Source organism: Pygocentrus nattereri, chromosome 21 (assembly GCF_015220715.1).
Source record: "Pygocentrus nattereri isolate fPygNat1 chromosome 21, fPygNat1.pri, whole genome shotgun sequence".
NCBI classification, from domain to species: domain Eukaryota; kingdom Metazoa; phylum Chordata; class Actinopteri; order Characiformes; family Serrasalmidae; genus Pygocentrus; species Pygocentrus nattereri.
The window spans coordinates 4,388,849-4,415,303 of NC_051231.1; the positions used below are offsets into that span (position 1 = coordinate 4,388,849).

The 26,455-nt window shown below is 40.0% G+C and overlaps 1 protein-coding gene across 3 annotated transcripts in view; it reads left to right on the plus strand.

Moving 5' to 3' along the window:
* The first annotated feature begins 2,710 nt into the window (after nucleotides 1-2,710).
* epha8 (eph receptor A8) overlaps nucleotides 2,711-26,455 on the plus strand; it is a 158,662-nt gene continuing 134,917 nt past the window's right edge. For all 3 annotated transcript variants that reach the window (XM_017714811.2, XM_017714812.2, XM_017714813.2), the window contains exon 1: nucleotides 2,711-2,934. In XM_017714811.2, the coding sequence (XP_017570300.2) occupies nucleotides 2,847-2,934 (88 nt within the window). In that variant the 5' untranslated portion in view covers nucleotides 2,711-2,846. The remainder of the gene's footprint in view (nucleotides 2,935-26,455) is intronic.

The window sequence follows — 26,455 nt, forward strand, 5'->3', positions numbered from 1 at the left end:
TTCAGGAAAAAAAAAAAAGATAACACTCATCTTGTCATTATATAGTTTTCACAGCTAAAGTGGATTTACAAATTACTTTTTTGGTTTTAATTTGCATTTCACATACTGTGCCAACTTGGAATTGAGGTTTGTAATCTGGAATTCACTCATGATTCAGTTTGATGATGGATGGATGGATGGATGGATGGATGGATGGATGGAGGGATGGATGGATGGATGGCTAGGACTTTATACCAAAGACAATGACTTTTTTGGCAAGAAACCTGAAATATGAGCTGGAAAACCAACAGCATGTCAAATGAGCAACACAGACATGCAATTTAACTGTATCATTAGTTCTGTATGGTAATTATTCTCATTCTGCTTTAATTAGCAGATCTTTTTCAGTATATTTTTCACTGACAGTCCAAAATTCATCCATACAGTGAAGCATGCCATGCATATTCACATGCCATGCATGTCATTGTGCCATTTTAATGGAGCGGCAACATCAGAGGAATAATGTTAAGCAGTGCGGGTGGAAATATCTGCTGATTCGTGCGAGTCGAAGGCTGAAAATCTGAAAAACATTCTGCTTTTCTGCCATTCCACCAACAGCAGAAACATCCATACAATGCCCACAGCGCCGCGAGTCAATTACAGCGCGCTGCGTTTCTGAACAAACCTCAGTTTTGATGTGTTGATTAAGAGGATCGTGCATTGCTTTGCCTTTTTAAGGTTATCGTCTAGAAAGGACATTTTCCCAACAAAGGACGAAGGACTAATCGCATCAGATGTGGCCACGAGACCAAGTCCGATAAGAAGCGAACAATAATCCAATATGCAATATGCATCATGTTTGCGCCTGGAGCTATGAAACGAGAAATCCATCTGATCTCTGCTGATTGTATATGACCTCTCATTCACGTGCGAAGTAAATAATACGATTCCTGACGCAAACAGATTCTTTCACCTTTTCCCCGTTAAGATGCTGAGTGTGTGCATGAAAGAGTTTAGATTCTTTTGAGCTTGAAAATGTTTGAAGGTTCTTACGGTGGGCAAGACAGTTGAATTATAAAGGGACGCTTGCTTATGTGAAAGGACTTCTTATAGAAATGGAAAGTAATGTCAAAGTTTGGAACATTAAAGGAATACTTTGGTGTTTTTCAACTGGGTCTCTATCTGCAACATCTGCAACACACAGTCCGTTACCATGGACCGTGATTTTGATCTGTCGCCATGTACTTAGAAAAGATAAGAAAACCCATTGACTTGAAAAAACGTATAATAGAAAACAACGGGCAGTTGCTGAAGTATGTTTGTTGGGGTTTATTATAAGAGTATAAAGATTTTTCTGTTCTTTTCTTCATAAAGGAAAATTGCTTATGGCAGCTGACCCTTTCAATCAATTCATTTCCAGCCTAAACAGCCATTAAGTAAATTATTCAGTGTTCAAGAGAGATTTTTGGGATTAGATCTATAATAATCCACTTACATAAAGAAAGGGGGGACAATGGTAGCTTGTCAAGTGAAATAATCCTAAATCTGCTTGATATATCTAATATTTATAATTTTGGGATGATTGTGCACGTATAAGATTATCTAGCTAGGAAATCTAGTTAGATAATCTTATAATAGGCATTATTTAATCATTTTGGGTAATTTCTTAGGTAAAATTCTTACACTTGCAGTCATTTTGCTGGTTTCAAGCACATTTCTTAAAACAAGCTAAATTTTCTGCCGATGTAGTGAGAATTTTACTTCATAAATTTACTTAAAACAAGCAAAGAATATGTAGAAATATGGTAAATAATCTTATATTAAGCATACAACATACAAATATTAGATTTATTGACTATTTTTATGATCATTTTGCTTGATAAGATACTATTTCTCACTGTGCAAAGAAGATATGGAGAGAATGGGACCCCTAACAACCATGCAAGACCTTGTAGACCACCAAAACTAGTAAATTAAGCGTCTGCATGGTTGTTTAGAGGTCTATTTCACATCTGACAACGCTCACAAGTGTTTCAGTCCATCCTTCCTCTGTGAGAAGACAACTCAGTGCTATGAGTCTGGGAGGAGAGCTGAGAAAAAGAGACGAAAAAGGAGAAAAATTGACACACAACTCAAACAGAAAAGCTACTGGTGCTCTCAGAATAATGGCCTGACCTCCTCAGAGTCCAGACCTCAACATCACTGGATGCATTCGGGGTCACTCGGATCATCTAAAGCAGAAAATGCAACCAACTTCTAAGACTGAACTTTGGAGATGGAGATTTGGACTCCTAAGAAAAAGAGCGAAAGCTGCAATAAAGGCAAAGAGTGGACACTAAACACTGAAAAAATGATACCATATTTAATCGTTGAGGTGTAGTTTTCTGTTTGTTTACTGGCCTTGACAAGAAATTAAATAAACTCGTAAAGAATGGCATATAATCCTGCACAACGTGCATAAATATGTATACTTAGCTGCACATTTGCATGTAGATGAAGTCAAATATGAATGGACGTGTATCATGATGGACATTCTCAATAGAAATTATGGTTATAAATGCACACTAACATATGTGTAGCTGAGACAGGAGAGGTGGGGGCTTTCAGTGATGCACTGTTTCACTTGTGCATGTGCCAAGCTGTGTGCTGTAATTGGGTGCTGAGTGTTGACAGACAGGTCTGGCCCCTCCCCCTCAGCCTGCCGGCGCTGCATGTTCCCCCAGCACAGGCAGGCAGTTTTGAAGTCAGCCGAATGCGCTCCGAGTTCCTGCGCTCCGCTTTCTCCGTTGGCAGAGAGCAAGAGAGAGGGAGCGAGGGAGAGGCAGAGAGAGAGAGAGGGAGAGAGAGGCTCTCTCCACAGTAGCACGATGGCATCAGATCCAGGGCTGCTGCCTCTCGTCCTGTGGACTATATCCTTACAGGTGCTGGGCTCCAGAGCCTCGTCCAACAATGAAGGTACGACTTCATCTAGCAGGGATGGGTGCTGTGTGGATGTGTATGGATTTTTGCTTATGGCACAGAGAGAGGCATGCTGAGCATGTGTGTAAATATGTGTGTGTGTGTCTGTGTGTGTGTGTGTGTGTGTGTGTATATGTGAGGAGCACATTGGCACTTTTAATGCACCGTGTGGTCCAGCATCAAAACTTCAGGGAGGTGTGTGTCTAATCTGAGTGTGTGAGTGTGCATGAGTGTGTGTGGGGGTGAGGGGGGGGGTTGCATTTGCTAATTTGTTGTCCAGTGACAAGTTATATTTGAGTGTGTGTGTGTGTGCAGTTGCAGTGTGTGTGTGTAGTAGCTGAGTACATGTATGCTTTTGTGTGGTGTGTGTGTGTGTGTGTGTGTGTTTGTGTGTGTGTGTGCGTGTGTATGTATGTATATCTCGCACACACATACACACACACACACACACACACACACACACACACACACACACACACACACACACACACACACATAAATTGCCGTCATCTGAAAAAAACCTCGTATCTCCTAAATGGTAACTTCACAGGAGAAGAAGAAAACCTACTGTACTTTTAATGTAAGTCAATGGAACCGGACTTTCTTCCAGGTCATTTTGGGTAATTTTTTTTAGTCCATCATTCATGAAATTTACACACAATATAAAGGGCAACATGTACTTTCAAATTATGTCAAAAGCTGAAAAACGTCAAAAATGGAGATACAAAGTTTTCTTATATATATTTATATATATATGTGTGTACTGTACTACCAACTGAGCGCACACTGAAAAGCTTCGATATACAAAACCTTCTTTTAATATTCTGTTATTTTTAGTTCATTTTTAGTGTCTGAAAACTTCCAGTACTGCACAAAAGTCCCAGATTAAATCTAACAAAAAATGTGCTACGTTTCTAAAAAACAACATACAACATTAGAATAAATGCAAATAAATATAAACATTTATTTTTTTAAAAAAACTTTACATCTTTTGAGCTAGTTGGAGGAACAGAGTTTGGTTCTGAGTTTATCCTGAACACCACCAGCCGTCACATGGTTCACCAGCCCACCTGAGCCATCAACACCTCCAAAGTTCAGCCTTAGAATTTGGTTGCATTCTCTGCTTCTCACGATCCAAGAGAAGCGCAAACACATTGGGGTGGCCTGTCCTGAGTTCTTGTTTCTCAATACCAGCTTCTTGATCAGCTACACATCGTTTCAGACCCACAGCGCTGAGTGGTCTTCTCACAGTGGAAGGATGGACAGAAACACCTGTGGACATTTTCAGATCTGGAGCAGCTTGATCTTCTCCTCTCTCTCAGAGATGGAAGCTCTAAATGCTGCGTATCTGATGGGGGCGGTTTTGGTGTCCCAGGTGGTTGTTAGGAGTTATATTTCTTCTGTATCGTTCCAGCTTTGTAGCTCCTGAAAAATGAATACTTGCATAATGTTTGTTTTGACTGGAAATGAAATAAATGAGGGCTGGCCTTGGTTTGGGACAGTACTGTGTAATACAATACATTTGCATGCAGTGATGCAAATTTTTACAATTATTCTAAAATTATGCTTTAAAATAGCAATAATGTATTGGTTGGTATACAGTTCTGTCAGTTGGTATAATAACAGTCATTCTTTTCTCAAATCTTGTTTTATATTAGGCATCATTTCTTTACTTTTTCCCTTGATTTTTCCAAGGGGGCAGGTGGTAGAGCCTCTACAGCACAGCGACCTTTACCGAGAGCTGTGAAGGTGCTCAGACGAATAGTATGTTAAAATGACTGTACAAGCATCAAATAAAGCTAGTGACAGTGAAGTGATCTTGTTAGACCAGCGCTGCTCTGTGCATCTAAAAACAAGAAATGTCCATAATAATATATTGCTAAACCTCATATCTCCAAAACGGTGACTTTACAGGAGAAGGAAAAAACCTACTTGACTTTTAATGTAAGTCAATGGAACCAGACGTCTTTCCAAGTCATTTGAGGTCATTTACTTTGCTCCATTCATCATGGAATTTGCACACTATGTAAAGACGACAGGTCATTTCAAATTATGTCAAAGTATGAAAAATGCAGCGGTATGTTAAATAGCCACAGTATTACTTCTTATTTAATATTAGCACACGTCCTGCGTCCACTACGGCAGCACCTCAGTGCAGGAGGCCTGCATCTCTTCAATGTGTACGAGGGGGAGATAACAGCAGTTTAAATGCGATGAGTATCCAGTGGCGAAACCTGCATGCACGACTGCCTGAGCGCATGAATAAGTTTCCCTGGAGCAGTGTGAGCTGGACGTGTTCCACAGTTAGAGACGCGCTTTTTGTTTTCTGCTCGCGACCGGAGTCTGTGCACACGCCTGTGCAGGTCAGGGCGCAAACACAGACTGACCCTTTAGGCCGGGTACAGCGGCAGCAGCACACACACAGCAGCAGGCTGAGGGTTCATCGCAGGCCGCTCACCGAGAACGCACTCACCTCCGGCCCCCCGTACTGATCTGTTTGCTACTCGACGGCTGATCAGAAGCACATTAAGGAGAGTGGAACGTAACCATGTCAAAGCTGCAGCACTAAACCATCCAAACAGCTCTACTGTACAGCTTTTATACAGTCGTGAGCAAATGTTTGGGCAAAATTACGTTTTGTTGGGTTTCTGCATTCTCAACCTGCCACTGGGGCAGTTCATCTCTTGTCACTGGGGTGGGACCCTCAAGGGTCCATCTCTGTGCCTTTAGTCAGGGATCATAACTGAACCATAATCCACTGAAATGATCTGTTCTAAGCTGGACCGACTCCACACACCCCGCCTCGCCTCGCCTCCAGGCTTTTATTCTACTGTTCTGCTTTAAAACATTCGGTTATGAAAAGGAACAAATACCAACTTTTCACCTGGAGAAACTGATTTAAGCTTCACAATCAGACCTTAAACCCACTGTAGAACCTTTGAGGGAACATCTACACTGTTTGTACCTTGATGAACAGAAAATGTACCTGAGCAGAACCTTCATTTCTAACAGGATAAGTGAAAAAGTCAACACCTCCTCTATAGAGAACACTGCAAATTTTAGTGCACAATTCATGTTTATTTCCTAAATCTAATATTTATATTGAGAAAAAGGCATAACAGATGAGCTGTGCAATAGTTATAGCACATTTTATATTGTAAATGTTTTTTAAAAATGTGAAACTCAAATAAATAAAAATGCCATATTTAATTGTAGAGTGATTATCACTGATACTTATCATTTAACTGCGGGTTTTCAAACTTGTGCACACGACTGTAATTCTCATGAATGGATTACATAATTGTGTCCCGGCCACGGGTCTTACGGAAGTACCGTCTGCATGATACGCAGGGACAGTGGGGTCCAAAAGCCCGAGAGAACCTGAGACCGCTAGAGAAAATGCCTCTACTTTGCATCCTATTCTAATTTACTCGTCTTTTTATAGTTTTAGTGAAATTTGAGGAGTTTCTGAATTTACAAACTTTTTAGTATTTCTTAGTATTTTTTAGTATTTGGTTTTTTGGACTTCAGAAGTTTATCCAAAACCTCAGATGAGAGGAATAAATCCACCTGAGAGTCACCTGAACAAGGGAAGAGGTGAGAGAAAAAAATATATATACTTAGCATGTCACAAATTTGCTTCCGTTTAATTACAGCCCAAAAAACAGAACAGAGTCTGAAATATTTCATCCTCGTTTTGCTTGTCTTTTGATTTTATTTGATAAGAATGTCAAAGATTTCCAGATTTTTATGGGGTCTCAGGCTTTGGAGTCCCTCTGTGTCTGCTACTCGTGTAAAAGCTCTGGGATTTGCTTATCATTACCAACATTAAACTACACAAATTTCTCACTCTCTACTTTTTTGCAGTTTATTTTTGACATTTTTATATTTTTATACTTTTAATGTTCTGCCAGTGTTTCGTGGTGAACAGGCAGAGCTCAAAATGACGTGGGATGGAATCGGTTTAGATTAATATAAATTCAAGTTCATTTTTTGGAGCTACCAGGTTTATTTCAACAGCAAAAATATGTTCCCTTAAAAATCACAATGACCTTAAAGATGTTCACACAGTTAGCAGTGAAATATTGACACACAACACTGGCCAGAGTGTTTTGATCTCTGAAGTATCAAAACAAATAAAGTGAAAAAAAAAAATGTAAACATAATACGGAAAAAATATGTGACCATGTAAAAGTCAAAGCAGGTCTTTACAAACGTACCAGGGTATAAATGTGTGCCACACATGGGCTGAGCCCAAATTTTGTACACTACCGTTCAAAAGTTTGGAATCACGTAATATGTTATAAATTGTTGTTACTTAATTCAAAAGTCACTGTAAATCCGTTTAGATGAAATGCTATGAAGTGCAGAACACATTTCCAGCTGGTTTATTCAACAGTAATGAAAGAGTTAACAACAAGATGTTATTAAAAGATGAATCATATACTCTGATCATTTATTTGTGGTATTTGTATTTTTAATTATTATAGTTATTTTCTACATTCTACAGCTTCCCACTCATTTCATCTGCAGCTCTCTTCTTTATTCTGGCCACATCTAAAATTCCTGTTTCTGAAAATAATTTGAAAGCTGTGAGTTTGTATTATTATTATTATTATTATTATTACTACTACTACTACTACTTTATTCTTATTCTTCTTCTTCTTCTTCTTCTTATTATTATTATTATTATTACTACTACTACTACTGCTTTATTGTTATTATTATTATTATTATTATTATTACTATTACTACTACTACTACTTTATTGTTATTATTATTATTATTATTATTATTATTACTACTACTACTTTATTATTATTATTATTATTATTATTATTATTATTATTACTACTACTACTACTACTACTCCTTTATTGTTATTATTATTATTATTATCACATATTCAAATTATTAAATTAGTATGTACATCATCTACAGCATATTTACAGCACAATTCTCTGTATTACAAGTGACACCTGAGTGATTCCAATCTATTACTGGTGCTGTACACTATTAATAATATTAGAGGAACTAATATTTACATTTCTCAACTTTTTTGTTTTGCATAATTCAATTGTTCAAATTTCACTTCCTACAAATGATTTAATATGTGTGAAGTGGTAAAGTAGCATCATCACCACAGAATCATGTTGCACACTTACTACAGTTGTACCCCTGGTCAAAGGTCCCGTTCGGGCGAAACACACCCTCTACAGTGGACGCACTTCCGCCCACGCTGGTGTGCCACTGCTGTTTACGCAGCTTGTGTAAAAGGAGGCGGCACATTTTTATATCGTTTTCTTTCATTTCTTTTCTAATTCTTTAAACCCAGTAAACGAAGAGGGATTGTGTGTTAGCGCGCTCGCTAATTTTCACTTAGCAAATCGACAAAAAACGTCCTTTGACCAGGGGTGCGCAAACTTTTGCACACTGTTGTGTATTTATTTGTTTATTGACAGATTTTTTTTAAAACAGTGATTCCAAACCAAATCAATTGGTATATATGTGTATTATATGTAGTAACGTGAGTAGTGACCTGCTCTTGGGCCAAAGTGAACCAATTCCACGCAGCAGTGAATCGGGAAGCATGCGAGCCATGCGGGCGTCATGCTGCAGAACTGCTAGGAGCTCTTTTCCCTTAACACCCTGTGATTATGTAACAGTCTGTGCATTAAAGCTTTTTAACCTGGTCATATTCTACCCTCTATTTCAGACTACGCTGCGCTGCCGGGTCACTGCTATTTTGCTTCTATGTGGGGTCAATGGTAACAGATCTGATGTGACTTTGCCCTCCGTCTGCAGCTCTAGCGTGTCTCCATCTCCCTGCTGCTCTCTCAGACAGAGAGACTGAGAGCGCGAGAGAGGCTTGCGTGTTAGAGAGAGCAGCCGCTGTCACGGGATCTTCCAGAGGGCCACGCTAAAGTGATCTCACACATCGCGTGCCTGTTTGCACACACAACTCGGCTCACTACAGCGTGAGGGCAAGCGAGCCCAGGGAGAGAGAGGGGAACAGAAAGAGAGAGAGAGAGAGAGAGATAGGAAAAGAGAATAATAATAATAATAATAATAATAATAATAATAATAATAATAATAATAATAATACATTTGGCACCATTTACACACACACACACACACACACACACACACACACACACACACACACACACACACACTCACACTATATATGTATATGAAGACATTTGATAACAAGACAATTATTAGCAATGTTATTTCACCATAAATAAAAATAACAATAAAAAAAAGTGCCAGGAATATGATAATAGAGAGGCAAAGGCAGACAAATAGAGGCTGAATGACATTAAATTTAAGCTGATAAGTATTTTCACACTGTCGTAGGTGCCAAAATATTCATAGCAGCTACTGAGGAATAATTCCTAATACCAGTATTAATAGATTAATACGCTTGCAGTTTTTAGGGGTTAATATCTCTGGCCGTAGACAGTGGTTGTCAGTAACAGTCAAGTGGGTCAATGCAACCATGTTAAGTGGCTTCTTGGCTACTTTTATTTTGTAATTAAATATTTATTTGAGCTTGATATAATAACAAAACAAGAATGCAGCAATGAATAGCAGATAGCGTAAAAGCCCCTATGTGCCCCCCCCCCATTCCTGAGCTCCTTAGACACCCAATTGAGTGATGCATAGTCAGTGAATTCAAATAAATTACACCAAAGTGATTCGAGTAAATGGTCTATTAATAATTGCTGAGATTGATCGTGTTATGTATTATGCATACAGTTATGCTCAACTAATGACAATAAAAGGAAGCGAGATGTTTATCGATTTAACTTGGATTTACCGTTTTAAAGCTCTCAGCGCCTCCAAATAACTTGAATATATAACTTAAATAATAAATATGACGCAATAAATGTTTATTTGTATCGTGTCATTTTAAAACCACTGGGGCTTAAACAGAGGTCTTTGATATTGTCCGATGTCCCTGTGCGCAGACTCATGGGAATTGTGGTCCGTATTCAGTCAGCCCCACTTTTCCAATGTTCAACACTGTGGAGGATGTTCAAAAGGGAGGTAGAGTAAACAGGATACCTGTGGTAATGTACAGCACTGCCAGCTTGTTATCTACTGCAGGCTGTAGCTGAGGGTGGGCGATATGAAAATACTTTATTGTTATTGTGAAATTATGTCGCAATATGCTTTTCTGAGTATATCATGGACATCGTCAGGGCTTAAAGAACACAGACTAGCATGTGTTGTGACAAAGGGAGCACAATCAAGCCTGTTTAATTGGTATTAGTGCAGTGCGCATTAATGCAATGAGCAACACCTGAAAAAAATATTACTATTAGTACTAGTACAAGGAGATTCACTCGAAAGAGGCCCCGGACATTCTGCTGTAACTCCCGTTAGGATGAAGCAATCTGAACCAAAGAAAATGCACTACATACCTTGATCAAGGTGTAATAGACTGCATTACATGCGATGCTGGAAGTGACCTCTGTTTTTCCACCAGACGCATTTCGAAGCTCCATGTTCCTGAATGTATCGACAAGCATTATAGAGGTTAAACGTCTCAATGGCTCAAATGTCCGGCGCCCACTCACCTTGTTTGAAGCTCCATATACTGAGGACCGCATTGCACGTTGTTTGGTTCGGATTGCTTTGTCCTAGAGAGAGTTATTACGGAATATCCGGGGCCTCTTTCAAGTGAATCACCCTGTAGTATGATCGTATTCTTTATATATGGCACTGCAGCTTATTAAATCTTGGGAAAAAAAGAAAGCATGATTTATTGAGCATTGAAGCACCATGATATAATATTTTTGGCACATTAATTTTGCCATATCAATAATATTTTTGTCTAATTTGTTAGCAATAGCTGGCTGGGGTTATAGGGCTAGAAGGTTTATTAACCTGGAAAAAAAGTGTCCACATCTAAAGCTGTTCTTCGGTGACTGTGTGACACTTATGTAGGTTTAGCGAGGGTAGTCAGGTGTCCAGTTTTGGACTAGAATCTGGTTGCTGTCCAGTTGGTATTGCAGGGTCACACTCGGAGTCTCACTCTGAAGTCTCCACTCATTAAAGTGGAAAATGTGCCGTTCTTTTTCTGTCATTACACAACTCTCTCTCTCTCAGCACGCTGTTCAACAGCTACGCAGACCAGACAGACCTGAGATCTGGGAGTGTAAACGGTAATGAAGTAAAGGAGGCTGATTATAGAACTGTAAGGAGGAGCGTAAGGAGGTGTTTTAACAGCAGAACATCAGTCAGACACCTCACTGTTCCTGGTTAATTCAGCATCTGAACAGACTTGAATAGACAAGCAGCTCAGCTCATTTTCAAAGCATACATTATGCTTTATGTACTCTGTGTTTCCATTCATTAATAGGTCAATAGGTCCATTACATATGTTTCATTTGTTTATTGAGTATTCATATTCAATAATTCAGCCTAGACGCATTAATATGTGCACTATATACACTATATTTCCAAAAGCATTGGCTCGTCTGCCTTCACACGCATATGAACTTTGCAGCTGTAACAGCCTTCTGGGAAGGCTTTCCACAAGGGTTAGGAGTGTGTTTATGGGAATTTTTGACCGTTCTTCCAGAAGCACATTTGTGAGGTCAGACACTGATGTTGGACGAGAAGGCCTGGCTCACAGTCTCCGCTCTAATTCATCCCAAAGGTGTTCTATGGGGTTGAGGTCAGGACTCTGTGCAGGCCAGTCAAGTTCTTCCACACCAAACTGGCTCATCCGTGTCTTTATGGACCTGCTTTGTGCACTGGTGGGCAGTCATGTTGGAACAGGAAGGGGCCGTCCCCAAACTGTTCCCACAAAGTTGGGAGCGTGAAATTGTCCAAAATCTCTTGGTGCTGAATCATTAAGAGTTCCTATCACTGGAACTGAGGGGCCGAGCCCAATTCCTGAAAAACAACCCCACACCATAATCCCCCCTCCACCAAACTTTACACTTGGCGTGTGGCCAGTGGCGGCGCTTTACTCCACTGCATTCAACGCTTTGCATTGCGCTTGGGGATGTAAGGCTTGGATGCAGCTGCTCGGCCATGGAAACCCATTCCATGAAGCTCTCTACGCTGTTCTTGAGCTGATCTGAAGGCCACATGAAGTTTGGAGGTCTGTAGTGATTGACTCTGCAGAAAGTTGGTGACCTCTGCGCACTATGCCCCTCAGCATCCGCTGACCCGCTCTGTCATTTTACGTGGCCGACCACTTCGTGGCTGAGTTGCTGTCGTTCCCAATCGCTTCCACTTTGTTATAATCCCACTGACAGTTGACTGTGGAATATTTAGTAGTGAGGAAATTTCACGACTGGACTTGCTGCACAGGTGGCGTCCGATCACGGTACCATGCTGGAATTCACTGAGCTCCTGAGTGCGACCCATTCTTTCACTAATGTCTGTAGAAGCAGTCTGCAGGCCTAGGGGCTCGGCTTTATACACCTGTGGCCATGGAAGTGATTGGAATACATGAACTCAATGATTTGGATGGGCGAGTGAATACTTTAGGAAATATAATGTATGTTTCAATTGTTTATTACATCTCATTTGTAGCTTCTTGGTAAATCAATATGCACGCTATATGCATGTGAATGGTCTAATAAGTCTCATATGTAATGACTAAGAATGTTTTGTTTGTTAAATAGCCATTTAACAGCACATTGCTAATGTAATATCATTAATACCAATAATTGGCATATAGCATTGATGGGTTAATTACTGCTCTATACATAGTGCTCAGCAGCTGGGCACACGGTCGCTTGCCTCAACGGCCAACAGTTCTAGGAAGCTAACCACACAGTACATGAGGGACGATTGTCAGTAAAACAAGTAAAATAATGTCCAAATAGATGCTTCCAGGAGCCAATGGAAAATCAGCTTTACTCACTAAGAATACCCTGACCACTTAAATGGCCATTGAGTGTCTCACACAACCCATCAGCTCATTCCTGAGTCAGTGTGTTTCGAGCAACACTGAGATGTACTGAGAACCTCTGCATTAGGGCTCATACATATTAAATGGTTAAGATAACAGTCAATCCGAGCGGTTTGAGGCGGAATGCTCCGTTCTAGGGAACTTTAGAGAGAATTGTCCACACTGGTGGTGATTGGTACCAGACATCTGCCTGTTTAATGCCTCTTGAACTGAGAATCACAGAAGGTTATGAGATATAATGGTGACATATGTCGGAAGAAAACCTCGTATCTCCAAAGCGGTAACTTTACAGGAGAAGGAAGAAACCTGCTTTAGTTTTAATGTAAGTCAATGGAACCAGAATTTATTCATTAACTATTTTGGGCTGTTTCTTTTGCTCCATTCGTCATAAAATCAAATCAAATCAAATCAAATTTATTTGTAGCGCTTTTTAACACGGATGTTGTCAGAAAGCCGCTTCACAGAATTCCAGAAAATATGGAGTTTTAACAAGAATGTAAAAAACCCCCAGGTGAGCAAGCCGGGGGTGACGGTGGCAAGGAGAACCTCCATCAGAGCTGATGTAGAAACCTTGGGCGGAACCAAGGCTCACCAGGGGGGACCCGTCCTCCTCTGGTCAAACTACCTACAGAGTTATTATACTACTAATATTAATAGCTGTAGTATTAGTAGTAGTAATAGCTGGGAGTCTATGAGAACATCAGTGTAGGGTGGGCAGCTAGTCCAAGGCAGTTGGCGGGAGCTGGTCTGAAGTGGGCAGCAGGAGGGCTCGACAGTCTGATCAACACGTTTAAATGCACTTGAGTGATCAGATAATGAGGAAACTCCAGGACTACACGAGTCAGACAGTAATCAGATCTCTGCTTTACAACCAGCCAATAAACTCACAGAAGAAGACGTGACGCAAACGTAGCATAAAACTCAGGCTGCAGCTTTTTAAAAAAAATGTTGTGCTGTTTTACCTGAAAATATGAACATGCATCATCTAGAAGATGAAGAATATTTAAATCCTTCAATTTGTGTTTGGTTTCAGTGCCGCTCCAAAAGTGATGCTGTTCACTTATTTGCAATACTGCTGTCTGTTCTCTCACATGTAGACTGAGAAATACGAAAGAAATCAGAGTAAGAGCTCCCAGCACGGAGAAATCTGATAACAGAGGTAAAGTCCTGCCTCTTCATCAGATTTCTTCATCGGATTAGTAGATCGGAGTGTGGTGTTTACATGACCATATGAATAATCAGATGACTGCAGAAATCCAGTTATGATCGGATTATTGAGTGCATGTAAACACACTCAGTTATTGCATTAGTCAGAAATGTGGAAACTGATTCTGCTTGAACTCCATACATTGCAGGCTTATTCAGTTATTAATCTCAAAGCATATTATTCTGACCCTGAAGTGGCCTGAGGATGGACTTTAATTAGCACTGCATTCTGGTAATGAAGTTAGCTAAAGTTTAAGAGCCATTGTTTTCTAATGTGATTGAATAAAAATGAAAAATGTATCGATATTTATTTAGTTTGATTAATGCTTGAATAGGAATACATTAAACATGTTTTATTGTTATTTTTTAAAAATTACATTTATTTTACATCCAAATTGCCCTGAGCAATCCAACAGTAAAAGGAGCCTCAGATGCTATATGCTGATAATTTGAATATTCTGAAAACAGAATATTTTGAATGATATCACTGCTGACAGAACCAAACCTGTATCTCTGTTTTTTGATGTTTTTTCAGTTTTTGACATAATTTGAAATTGCCTGTTGTCCTTTACATTGTGTGGAAATTTAATGACAAATGGAACAAAAGAAGTGCCCCTAAAAGACTTGGAAAGACGTCTGGTTCCATTGACTTACATTAAAAGTAAAGTATGTTTTTATCCTTTCCTGTAAAGTTACCATTTTGGAGATACGAGGTTTCCTTCTGACCACAACATGTGAGTAATATTTCAGCTCTCGAGTGTGTTGCTGGGCTCATTCCAGTTAAAGGAAGAGACTGGTTGGTAGCTGAGCCAATGTGCACTGGTGGGAAAAAACCTACTCTGTAAATAGATTTTGTTTGTTTGTTTGTTTGTTTATTTGTTGTTTTCTAACGTTTTTGGACTTTTCCTCACCTTCACCGAGTAAACACCCTTGCACTGAATGTGCTGTTGTGGTTTTGCCATCATTTTTTATTTTAACTCACAGCCTTCGCGGAGCACATCTACCCTCACCTGCAAGCGAGGTGTGACACGTGGTATGATCTGGCCCTCTGCTGCCTGGACGCCTCTGCTGTAAATAGCATTTTAACTGGTACTGGTTTTAAGTTTAAGTTTAAGTTTTTAAGTGATACTGTTTTGAACCCACAACCGGGGAAATTCCATCTCCGCATTTAACCCATCCATGCAAGTGAAACACCACACACACATTAGGGGGCAGTGAGCACACTTGCCCGGAGCGGTGGGCAGCCCTATCCACGGCGCCCGGGGAGCAATTGGGGGTTAGGTGTTTTGCTCAAGGACAGCTCAGTCATGGACTGTCGGCGCTGGGGATTGAACCGGCAACCTTCCGGTCACAGGGCCAGATCCCTAACCTCCAGCCCACGACTGCCCCCTTTTTGACACCAATTAAGTGAATTGAAGACACCAATTAAGCAAATGAAATGAATAGTTGAATGTTTATCGGTGCAAATCACTTTTACTCAGCTTGCTTTTGGGAGGAATGGTGTTGTTGAAATTTGAAAATTCCTTTACATTGTGTGGAAATTTTACAATGAATGGAGCAAAAGAAACGGCCCAGAATGGCCTGTTGTCACGGTTGGCCCCTCCCAGTCCTGTCCATGTGTTCATGTTTTGGTGTAGCCCATGTGCGTTTGTTTTGGTTCAACCCCCTTGTTCCGTGACCCCGCCCCTGATTGCCTCCACCTGTTTTTCACCTGTCCCTCATTTTCCCTGTGTTTTCCATGTGTGTTTGCCCCTTGTGGTTGCTGGTCTTTGTGCTGATGTTTGCTTTGTTTGAATCTCTGTCTGTGTTGTTGGTTGTTGTTGATTCTGTTTTATGTAATGTCTGGTCCCCGATCTGTCCGTGTTGGCTCATTGACCCTGGACCATTTTGACTGTGACCCTGGATTTGCCCATGATAAAAGTCGCTTATCTCAACACGTGCGTCTGCCTCCTCGCTCCCCATTACACATGGAAAGACGTCTGGTTCCATTGACTTACATTAAAAGTAAAATAGGTCTTCTCCTCAAGTCAACATTTTGGAGATAGGAGGTTTTGTTCTGACAACAGGGATATAAATGTTCATCAAGAGAGTGAGGAATTAAAGTGTGGCTCCAAATAAGTATCTTAGGGGTTTAATGGGTTAAAAGAATTACTTAATCTCAATCAAGTTAGCTGTGATGACAAAGGAGAAACATGAAAAGCTCTGCTGGGCCTGAAAAGCAAGCTGGAAATTGTAAATAGCTTGTGGCTGTTTCATCCCGACCTTATTCTGTTAACATTTTGTGGAGCTCTTGTAATAACCTGCACAAAAAAAGGGTCCTTTGAAAACGTCTGGCGGGCTGCATTTCTGCTTGATCTCACTTTATTCCACACGACTATTACAGATAAAGAAATCTATTCAGAAAAAAGATCTCGACGGCGTTATTTGCTTCAAAATTCGCAGCCAACAAGTAGAAGCAGTTACGCCACGCGTTCATGAATTACTCCCTTTGTTAAATAACTATTAGTTACCCTTCTTTACCCTTAGCCCCTTTGCTTCCTGTGCTACAGCAATGGAAAACAACAAAGAGGGATAAGAAGGAAAGACAGGCAAGAAACGGACAGAGAGGAAAGCCAGGGAAATGCACGGACAGACACTGAAAAAGCGCTTACGAAACAACGGCCCACTTTTTAAAAGCAACTCAAGAAACGGAGAAAAGGAGCGTCGCGAATGCGGCTGAGGGGAAAATGCAGAATATTCCGTTTTTGATGGGCGACGCTCTGTGGAGGGAAAAAAAGCGAGTTCACAAGTTCAGCCGAGATGTTTCTGTTTGGCGTCTCATGAATTAATGATTAAAGCATCTCAATTAATTGACCTAATAACGCGATGCGCAGATAGCTGAAGCCGTTTAAAGCTCTTGATGTCTAGGCTTTTTTTTTTTTTTTTTTTTTAATCTTTTTTTTTTCTCCTACTGAGAAAAAGCAAAAAGAAAAGCTGGCACCAAATTAATTTCACATCCTGCTTGCCGGTGGCTGGAAGGCAATTACAGATATTACAGAAGTGTGCACACCTGATACAGCGAACCCCCCTGAAACGAGGGAGAGAAGGAAGTGGGAGTACGCCTCGGTGCTTAGATATGAGGAGGAGTGGTCTGCTTAGCCGTTAGACTGGACGATGCTGTGTTTCTTGGGATTCATTCGTCCAAAATGAGCTCATGACATGCACCAAAAATGCACATTAAAAGGTGCTCGCCTTTGCTCAACCAGCGCTTGACCTCAAAATAATGTACTAATGAACAGATGCATGAAGAACGGTTTGTTAGGGAAACAGGCGATTTGGATGACCGTGGCCTCACGAAGGCGTATGGTCATACAGGCATGAATAATCTGTCTGCTACTCTTTTAAAGGTAGTTATTAATGGCAATTCATTGTAAATTCTCTAAAGCTCTACTGGGAAGACTTTGTGGTAGATGTGGGAACATTGCCGTGAGGATTTGATTGCATGCAGCCACAGCAGCATTAGTGTGGCCAGGTACTGATGCTGCACGGTCAGTTCTGGTCATCCTGACAATATTGGATGGATCTCTATCACACTAGAGAACACAGTTCCACTGCTCTACTGGGAAGACTTTGTGGTAGATGTGGGAACATTGCTGTGAGGATTTGATTGCAGGCGGCCACAAGAGCATTAGTGTGGCCAGGTACTGATGCTGCATGGTCAGTTCTGGTCATCCTGACAGTATTGGATGGATCTCTATCACACTAGAGAACACAGTTCCACTGTTCTACAACTCTTCTGGGGGGAGGTGGCTTTATAACCCTCTAGTCCATAACTGGCACTGGGCATGGTGGCCTCAGGCTCATGTGTGGCTGCTCTACAGTGTCCCATTGTACGGACAGTGCTTTTCTTTGGACATTACAGCAGTGTGCTCCACGGATGCTGCGTTGCAGTGGATTCATTTGAAAGTAGCTGAATTCTCTAATAAGATGGGGTGTCTGGATACTTTTGGATATGCAGTGTAAGAGAGCAGACTAGTTATTATACTGTTCAAAAGCATGTTGTCATTTTCTATTCAGTTCATATTCATTATTTTCATGGCTTATCGAAACAAGAAGAAACAGACTGTCAAAGATGCAGCTTGTAAATGATTGTAACTGTGTTATTATCGTGTAATTACACAATTACATTTCAGTCGTATAGCAAAAAGACAGCAAATGCTCTGGACTTCTACTGTAATATTCTACAATCACTGGGTCTGAAACTGCAGTGTCTATGCACAGTGTTTTGTTTGGAGTCAGAGGGCTTTCGTTGCTCACGCCATGATTTCCTCTCTGCCTGATGGAATTAGGTCTCAGCCGAACATCCCGCCACAGCGATAGCCACAAAGAACACACTGTCAGTCCATTCACACATCACATGACTCTGAATATGTGACCATTAAAAGCCTGTCGCATCTTTAAACCCGCGGTTCTCACGTCAGTGACGGCCTTGCAGGCTTTAGGAAAAAAAGAAGAAGCAGGAAAATAAGTGAGAGTCCAAAGGAATCCCACACGTCCTCATCCTTCCACTGAGAGGAACAGTAATTCCAGAGCAGGGCAGTAAAATTCCATTAAATTATATTTATTATAATTCATTATATTAGAGGTTTTTTTTTTTTTGGCTTTAATATCAATGTTATCCCATCATTTTCTAGTTATATCCCATTGATCATTACCTATGATACCTATTAAAGCTGAGCCATTGTTTATGTAAATTTATTTGCAACAAAAATAATGATTTGGCTTTACAGTATTAAGAACAATACATTTCACATTTTCTGCATAATGAAATCCGTAGGATTTGATCTGAATACTTATTGAAAATAGGTTTTAGGCTGAAATCGTATCATAAACGTATCGTCCAACAATGATTTTGTCTGTAATCCGATCACCACGTTTACTTTCACCTAAGTAATCAGATAATGGGGAAACTCCAGGTCTACATGAGTCAGACAGCAATCCCATTTTCTGCTTTGCCACCAGCCAATAAACTCACAGAAGAAGACGTGACGTAAACGTAAAATAAAACTCAAACTTTGTCTTTTATTAAAACATCACGACTCTTTACCTGAAACTATGAACATGTGTGAATGTTTAAATCCTTTATTTCATGTTTGGTTTCAGCTGTCGGGATCCAGAGCAGTCCAGCCTCCACCCTGGGTCTCCGACGGAGTATTATGTTACAACGAATTAACTTTTTAATTGATATTCTAATTTTAATTTAATATCTTTTCTAATATAAAAAAGGTTGTTAAATCAAAAGATTAAAAACGCTCTTGCAAAGTATAAAAGCAGTACCGCCGAAAAGTTTAAAAGATTTCCTTGGAAGAATCTTCTTCTTCTTTCGGCTGCTCCCTTTAGGGGTCGCCACAGCGGATCATCTGCCTCCATCTTGCTCTATCCACTGCCTCCTCTACTTTCACACCAACCATCTCCATGTCCACCTTCACTACATCCATAAACCTTCTCTGAGGTCTACCTCTTCTCCTTCTACCCGGCAGCTCCATCTCCAACATTCTTTGCCCAATATATCCACTATTCCTCCTCAACACATGTCCAAACCATCTCAACCTGGCCTCTCTGGCTTTATCTCCTTGCAAGAATGAAGAAGATGAAAACCCAAATTTCAGCCGTTGGTTCTTTTGAAGGAAAAGGCTTTTATTAAGTTTCAGGTGACCAGTCGGCTTCCTGATCTCCAACAATGCAAAGATTCAACACGTTACATCAGTTTTTATAATGTGTTTCGAATATGGACAGTGCTCCTCCTCTGGGGAGCTGTCTTCACTCCTCCTCTCCGACCATCCTGGGGTTCCCATTGGCTGTCATTATATTCACTATGTTAAATGTACTTTTTGACACCTCTAAGCTTCGTCTGACAAAGACCAATTTTACGGCTTCTCCTTAATGGCTTTTTTAATTATTTAAGAGTTACAACCCGTTCCTGCTCGCTGCTTATCTATCTCCTCACTAAGAGCTCGCTTGTTTTTTAATAAAAAGGTACTATTTCTTACATACAGGTGTCTGCTTATCTCCTAAGGCCTTCTAAGCAGTGCCTGGCATGGACACCTCTTGCCTAGAAGCATTAGAGCCTAACTTTCCTACCTAAGACTGCCTGGGCCTTTTTTTTTACAATGACTCTGTGCTCTAGTTTAACAGTTTCTAAATTAATAATTGCTGCAAATGTTTTTTAATGATAACTCAAAGATATATTTTATCAACAAAACACAGCGCTGCTCCAAAAGTGTTTTGCTGCATCTCTCAGCAGTGCTGCTCGCTTATTTCTGGTACCTCAGTCTGTTTTCATGCATATGCAGAACGAGAAATCCGACAGAAATCAGAGTAAGTGTTCACATGCACTGAGGAATCTGATTACTGAGCCAAAAATCCAGCTTTACTGGATTTCTTAATCAGATTTCTAGACCTTGCTCTGATCAAACACCCCAGTGTGCTGTTCACATGACCATTTGAATAATCTGATAATCTGATTATGACTGAATTATCGCGTGAATGTAAACACACTAAATGTCTCAGATCAAGCTGTGTATTTATAAGCATTGCGTGTTATAACTGTCTGTGAGGGTTTAGAGGCAGACAAGCTTCGGTTGTCTGGTTCCTATCATTAATGTTAACAGTTGACTAAGTTGATCTAGAATAGAGTTTCACAGCAAACCTCTCTGAATGACTTTTACATCTTTACCAGTTAATTATGCAAAAAAAGTGGTGTAATTCACTTGAATGGTTCTTGACTTGACCATGCAGATGTAAGAGCTCCCCTCAATTGGCGTAGAGCCTTTGCATTATATGAAGGTTATTTAGGCTTTTACCTCAAGCTCCTTTAGGTACCACCCATTTAAAATCATCCATTGCACGCCTTTAAAGAACCCCTTTTTAGCACCTTTACCCCGTTTCCTGCTCTTACTGACCCTGCCTTCTCCTCACATCCATCTTTAACCATTTCCTACCAAGACTCAAGCTAATTCCTTGCCTTTTTGGTCCCTCCGTTAAAGAAATAGGGGGATAATCTTACACAAGTGAGGAGAGGAGTGTGTAATATCACTCTACCTGTGATAATTAGGTTTTATCTCCCCGCAGGCTGGACAGGGAGAATTTAGCACACCTTTAATCGCTGTAGCCGCAGCTGAAGTTGCTATTGATTGTTATCTACTAGCTAACTTGGCAAGTGAGGATTAGCTAATGTCGTTGAAGAGGCAGGCGGAGCCCGGCTGCCAACGCGAATGGATAAGGATGAAGAGGCAGCGCGGCGGGAACACAGTGTGACTCTAATGATGCTGTCAATACACACGCACTATTTATGGGAGAAGCAGTTAGCCACTTGTTTTTGCAGGCAGACTTGAGCATTTAAACGATTATGTAGTCTTTGTGTTTACAGCAGCAGGGCCGGCTCTAGCCTCAGGGGCCATAAGCAGGATTTTTTGGGGGCTACCACAAGTTGTCTAAATGATTTAAACTAATAATTGGCTTTTTGGCTTAATTGGCTTAATATGTGTTTTGCCAATTCGACGCTCGTTTGAGGATCTAATACTAAATACAATGTAAATGTTCTCAGCAGGCTGGATCCAGGCGTCTGTCTCATGATGCAGTGTTTGTCGCTTAATTCATTGATTAATCACAGTTTGTGATATCTAAATCTGGATTAATCACAGTCTGAGTATCTAAATCTGGATTAATCACAGTCTGAGTATCTAAATCTGGATTAATCACAGTCTGAGTATGTAAATCTGGATTAATCACAGTCTGGGTATGTAAACATGCATTAATCACAGTCTGAGCATATACATCTGGATTAATCACAGTCTGGGTATGTAAACATGCATTAATCACAGTCTGAGCATATAAATCTGGATTAATCACAATCTGAGTATCTAAATCTGGATTAATCACAGTCTGAGTATGTAGACATGGATTAATCACAGTCTGAGCATATAAATCTGGATTAATCACAATCTGAGTATTGAAATCTGGATTAATCACAGTCTGAGTATGTAAATCTGGATTAATCACAGTCTGGGTATGTAAACATGCATTAATCACAGTCTGAGTATGTAAATCTGGATTAATCACAGTCTGGGTATGTAAATCTGGATTAATCACAGTCTGAGTATGTAAACATGTATTAATCACAATCTGAGTATGTAAACATGTATTAATCACAATCTGAGTATGTAAATCTGGATTAATCACAGTCTGAGTATGTAAATCTGGATTAATCACAGTCTGAGCATGTAAACATGTATTAATCACAATCTGAGTATTTAAATCAGGATTAATCACAGTCTGAGTATGTAAATCTGGATTAATCACAGTCTGGGTATGTAAATCTGGAATAATCACAGTCTGAGTATGTAAACATGTATTAATCACAATCTGAGTATGTAAACATGTGTTAATCACAATCTGAGTATGTAAATCTGGATTAATCACAGTCTGAATATGTAAACATGTATTAATCACAATCTGAGTATGTAAACATGGATTAATCACAATCTGAGTATGTAAATCTGGATTAATCACAGTCTGTTATGGTTAAAGAATCATGAAAAAGCTCTATTTTTTAACGAAATAATAATAAACATATCAGAAAATACTCAAAGAAAACTGCACCGGAACCCACGCAGCCACTCGACAGCGTAGCAGTAATGGAGCTGTTTATCAGATCAATGTGTATGTTAAAGTGCATAAATCATATCAAGAGCTGAATGTAGTGGCATGTTGCCTTTGTTTGTTTGTTTGTTTTGTTTTGTTTTGTGGCTTTACTGTGTAATTACACATCAAACATTTTTGAATGGCTTTTTGATGAATAGATTTCAGGCCTCCTTGGTGACGGGTTAGTGGAGGGTTTTCTTGTCTAAACCCGGTCACTTTCTCTGACCGCTATATTAAAAGCAGAAGATATTGGCATTATGCGTATGTTTGTTTGTTTGGTGGCTTTAGCTCATAATTACTCATAAGGCATATTTAAATCACATTTTTATTAATAGATTATGCTGGTGGATTTGTGTAGAGATTGGATTAAAGGGTCATAGATGACTGAATTTTCCAAGCCTTATGTATATACACCGGTCAGGCATGACATTATGACCACCTCCTACAGTTCTACAGTTACAGACTGTAGTCCATCTGTTTCTCTGATACTTTGTTACCCTGTTCTTCAGTGGTCAGGACCCCCATGGTCCCTCACAGAGCAGGTACTGTTTGGGTGGTGGGTCATTCTCAGCACTGCAGTAACACTGATGTGGTGGTGGTGTGTTAGTGTGTGTTGCGCTGGTCTGAGTGGATCAGATACAGCGGTGCTGCTGGAGTTTTTAAACACCTCAGTGTCACGGCTGGACTGAGAATAGTCCACCAACCAAAAATATCCAGCCAACAGCGTCCTGTGACCACTGATGAAGGACTAGAGGACGACCAACACAAACTGTGCAGCAGCAGATGAGCTGTCGTCTCTGACTTTACATCTACAAGGTGGACCGACAAGGTAGGAGTGTCTAATAGAGCGGACAGTGAGTGGACAGTCTTTAAAAACTCTGTGTTTATTAGTATATAAAAACCACGTCATTTGCCCAGGGGTGTTTAAACATCTCTTGCGTGTGTAGCAACTTAGCCCCACCCACTCACACTGTAGTTATAAAGACTGTTGCAGTCTACTTTATCAACAATGCGCCACAAAAGGCAGCCAATCAGAATCTATATCATTTACAAATATCCATCCTAAAGCCTTATCAGCCCATCAAATTCAGAACAATATAATCATTTAACAACGAATTTGCTCTCTTGCCCTTCAAATCTCAGAAGCAGTAATAATAAAATAAATAAATGAATGAAAGAAAATTGGTCAAATATGACCCATAAATTAACAGTCCAGCTCTCAGTAACTGCCGTAACTGCTGCTGCTAGCCTCGCTGACCTAAGGTCCACTGCTCCAGCGCTCCATGTTTCCTTGTCCCCGGCTGTCTTCCTTCTTTTTCGCTTCCCATGCCGAGTTATGTTGTGTGAAGCCTCTTGTTAGGTGGAATCTGGGTTCAGAATCGATTGGGGCAGCGTGTGAGGAAGCAGGCTGGGCTTCAGAGGGGCCGGCCTGAAGTGAAGGCCCATCTCCTGGGGCTCCCGGCCAGGATTCTCCCGCCAGGCCTCGCTCTGATTAGCACATAGACTGACTTCACGCTGATGCCTGAGCTGCGGTTGACTTTAGTTATTATTGAAGTAACCTACACAGCTCCCAACGGTTAAAGGAATAAAGGCTTTTTTTTCTAAGTTCTCCTCTGCTTTTCGGAGAGATTTTCTCTGGGTTAAAAGAAATCATCCTGGAAAGTCTCTCTTTGAAGACCACTTGGCCGGCGTTTGACCTATCCATGCTCCTCCCACAAATGTGTTTTTTTATAGCTTCAAGCTAGAGCTGCTCAATTAAAATCATAATTATTAGTTAATTATTTAGGTCAATATTGAGACCACGAGTATTTAACACTATCACTCATTGAAGCTGAAATATAAATGAAATAAACAAACAAATGTACATATACATATATATATGTGTGTGTGTGTGTGTGTGTGTGTGTGTGTATATACAGTGACCGGCCACTTTATTAGGTTCAGTTGCTTGTTAACACAAATAGCTAATCAGCCAATCACACGGCCACAACTCAGTGCATTTAGGCATGTAGAGGTGGTCAAGACAACTTGCTGAAGTGCAGACCGAGCATCAGAACGGGGAAGAAAGGGGATTTAAGGGTCTTTGAACGTGGCGTGGTTGTTGGTGCCAGACGGGCTGGTCTGAGTATTTCAGAAACTGCTGATCTACTGGGATTTTCACACACAACCATCTCTAGGGTTTACAGAGAACGGTCCGAAAAAGAGGAAATATCCAGTGAGCGGTCAGTTGTGTGGACGAAAATGCCTTGTTGATGTGAGAGGTCAGAGGAGAACGGGCAGACTGGTTCCAGATGATAGAAAGACAACAGGAACTCAAATAACCAACCAGAATCTCTGAGGAACGTTTCCAACACCTTGTTGAAAGTCTGGCACGAAGAATTAAGGCAGTTCTGAAGGCAAAAGGGGGTCCAACCTTTTACTAGCAAGGTGTACCTAATAAAGTGGCTGGTGAATGTATATTTTATTTTTATATATATATATATATATATATATATATATATATAAAATGTTAAAATGTTGTAGTGCACTTCCACAACCTAATGTATAGCAAAATACATCAGATGAGCAACAGCACACTGTTGTTAAGGAAGCAGATGCACTTGATTCAGAACACAAGACAAAACGAGAGCAGCATCATGAAATTTTTGTTGAAATATCTAAATTTAAGATGAGTTATTAATTTTAAATGATATTCATTTTGTATGCATGTGAAGGGCCACAGTATTAGGATAGATCGTGTTGTAGATTTTTGATGCTCGTATCTGCAGCCGCTAAAAAACTGCACCTACTGAAAAAGAGCATGTTGTCCTGTTTTAATGATATACTTCTAAAATCTACTGTAGCCACACACTGGTCACGTTCGTGACTCATTCACTGCGCTGAGCTGAACTGCTTCCCTTGCTCCAGCTAGTTGTGTGCACACCATAGCCTGTTAGCTATACACAGTCTGCTTTGAAAATGCATATCTTATAATATCTTAAATTTAATGACTGGGCCAAACATTACATGACGTCACTGTAGGCATCGCGTATATTGTCTCTGTTGGGACAAAACCTTGTATCTCCGTTTTTGTTTTGCATTCATTTGCAAATATTTGTAAATATTGGGTCATACTTTTTACTAAATATAACTTGGATTTGTTTGGTTTTGTTTTCAATAGTGAAAAAAAATCTGTATTTTGTAGAGAAAAAATAGATAATATAGTGCTTAGTTTTAGATTTTATAGTGCTATGGTGCGATTGTGCACTCTTGCCATACCTCAGATAAAAAAAATAAAGGTTTATTTTCAAATATTTACATTATTTAACCAATTTTAAATAACAAAAACACATTAAAACACTTTTTATCATGTTTGAGGAATAATTCATGCAATAGAGGGTGAACATATCATATCACCGGCTGCCCTTAACATTGGGTTGAAACTGTATAATGAATGGGCCACTAATAAATGACCAAAATAACTCAGAGAAAAAAAAAACAATCTGTTAACAAAAAACAAAAACATTCTTCTTGGCTCTGGACACTCACATGTCACATGACTTTGGATGTCCAAGTGATTCACAAGCATCCGTTACGTACAACAGCACAAAAGAATATTTGATCATAATCCAGATACATGTAGGAAAGGCACCAGAGAACAGCAGCTTAACCATAAGGAAAATTTTTGGATTTCTAAATTAAAAACGTCAG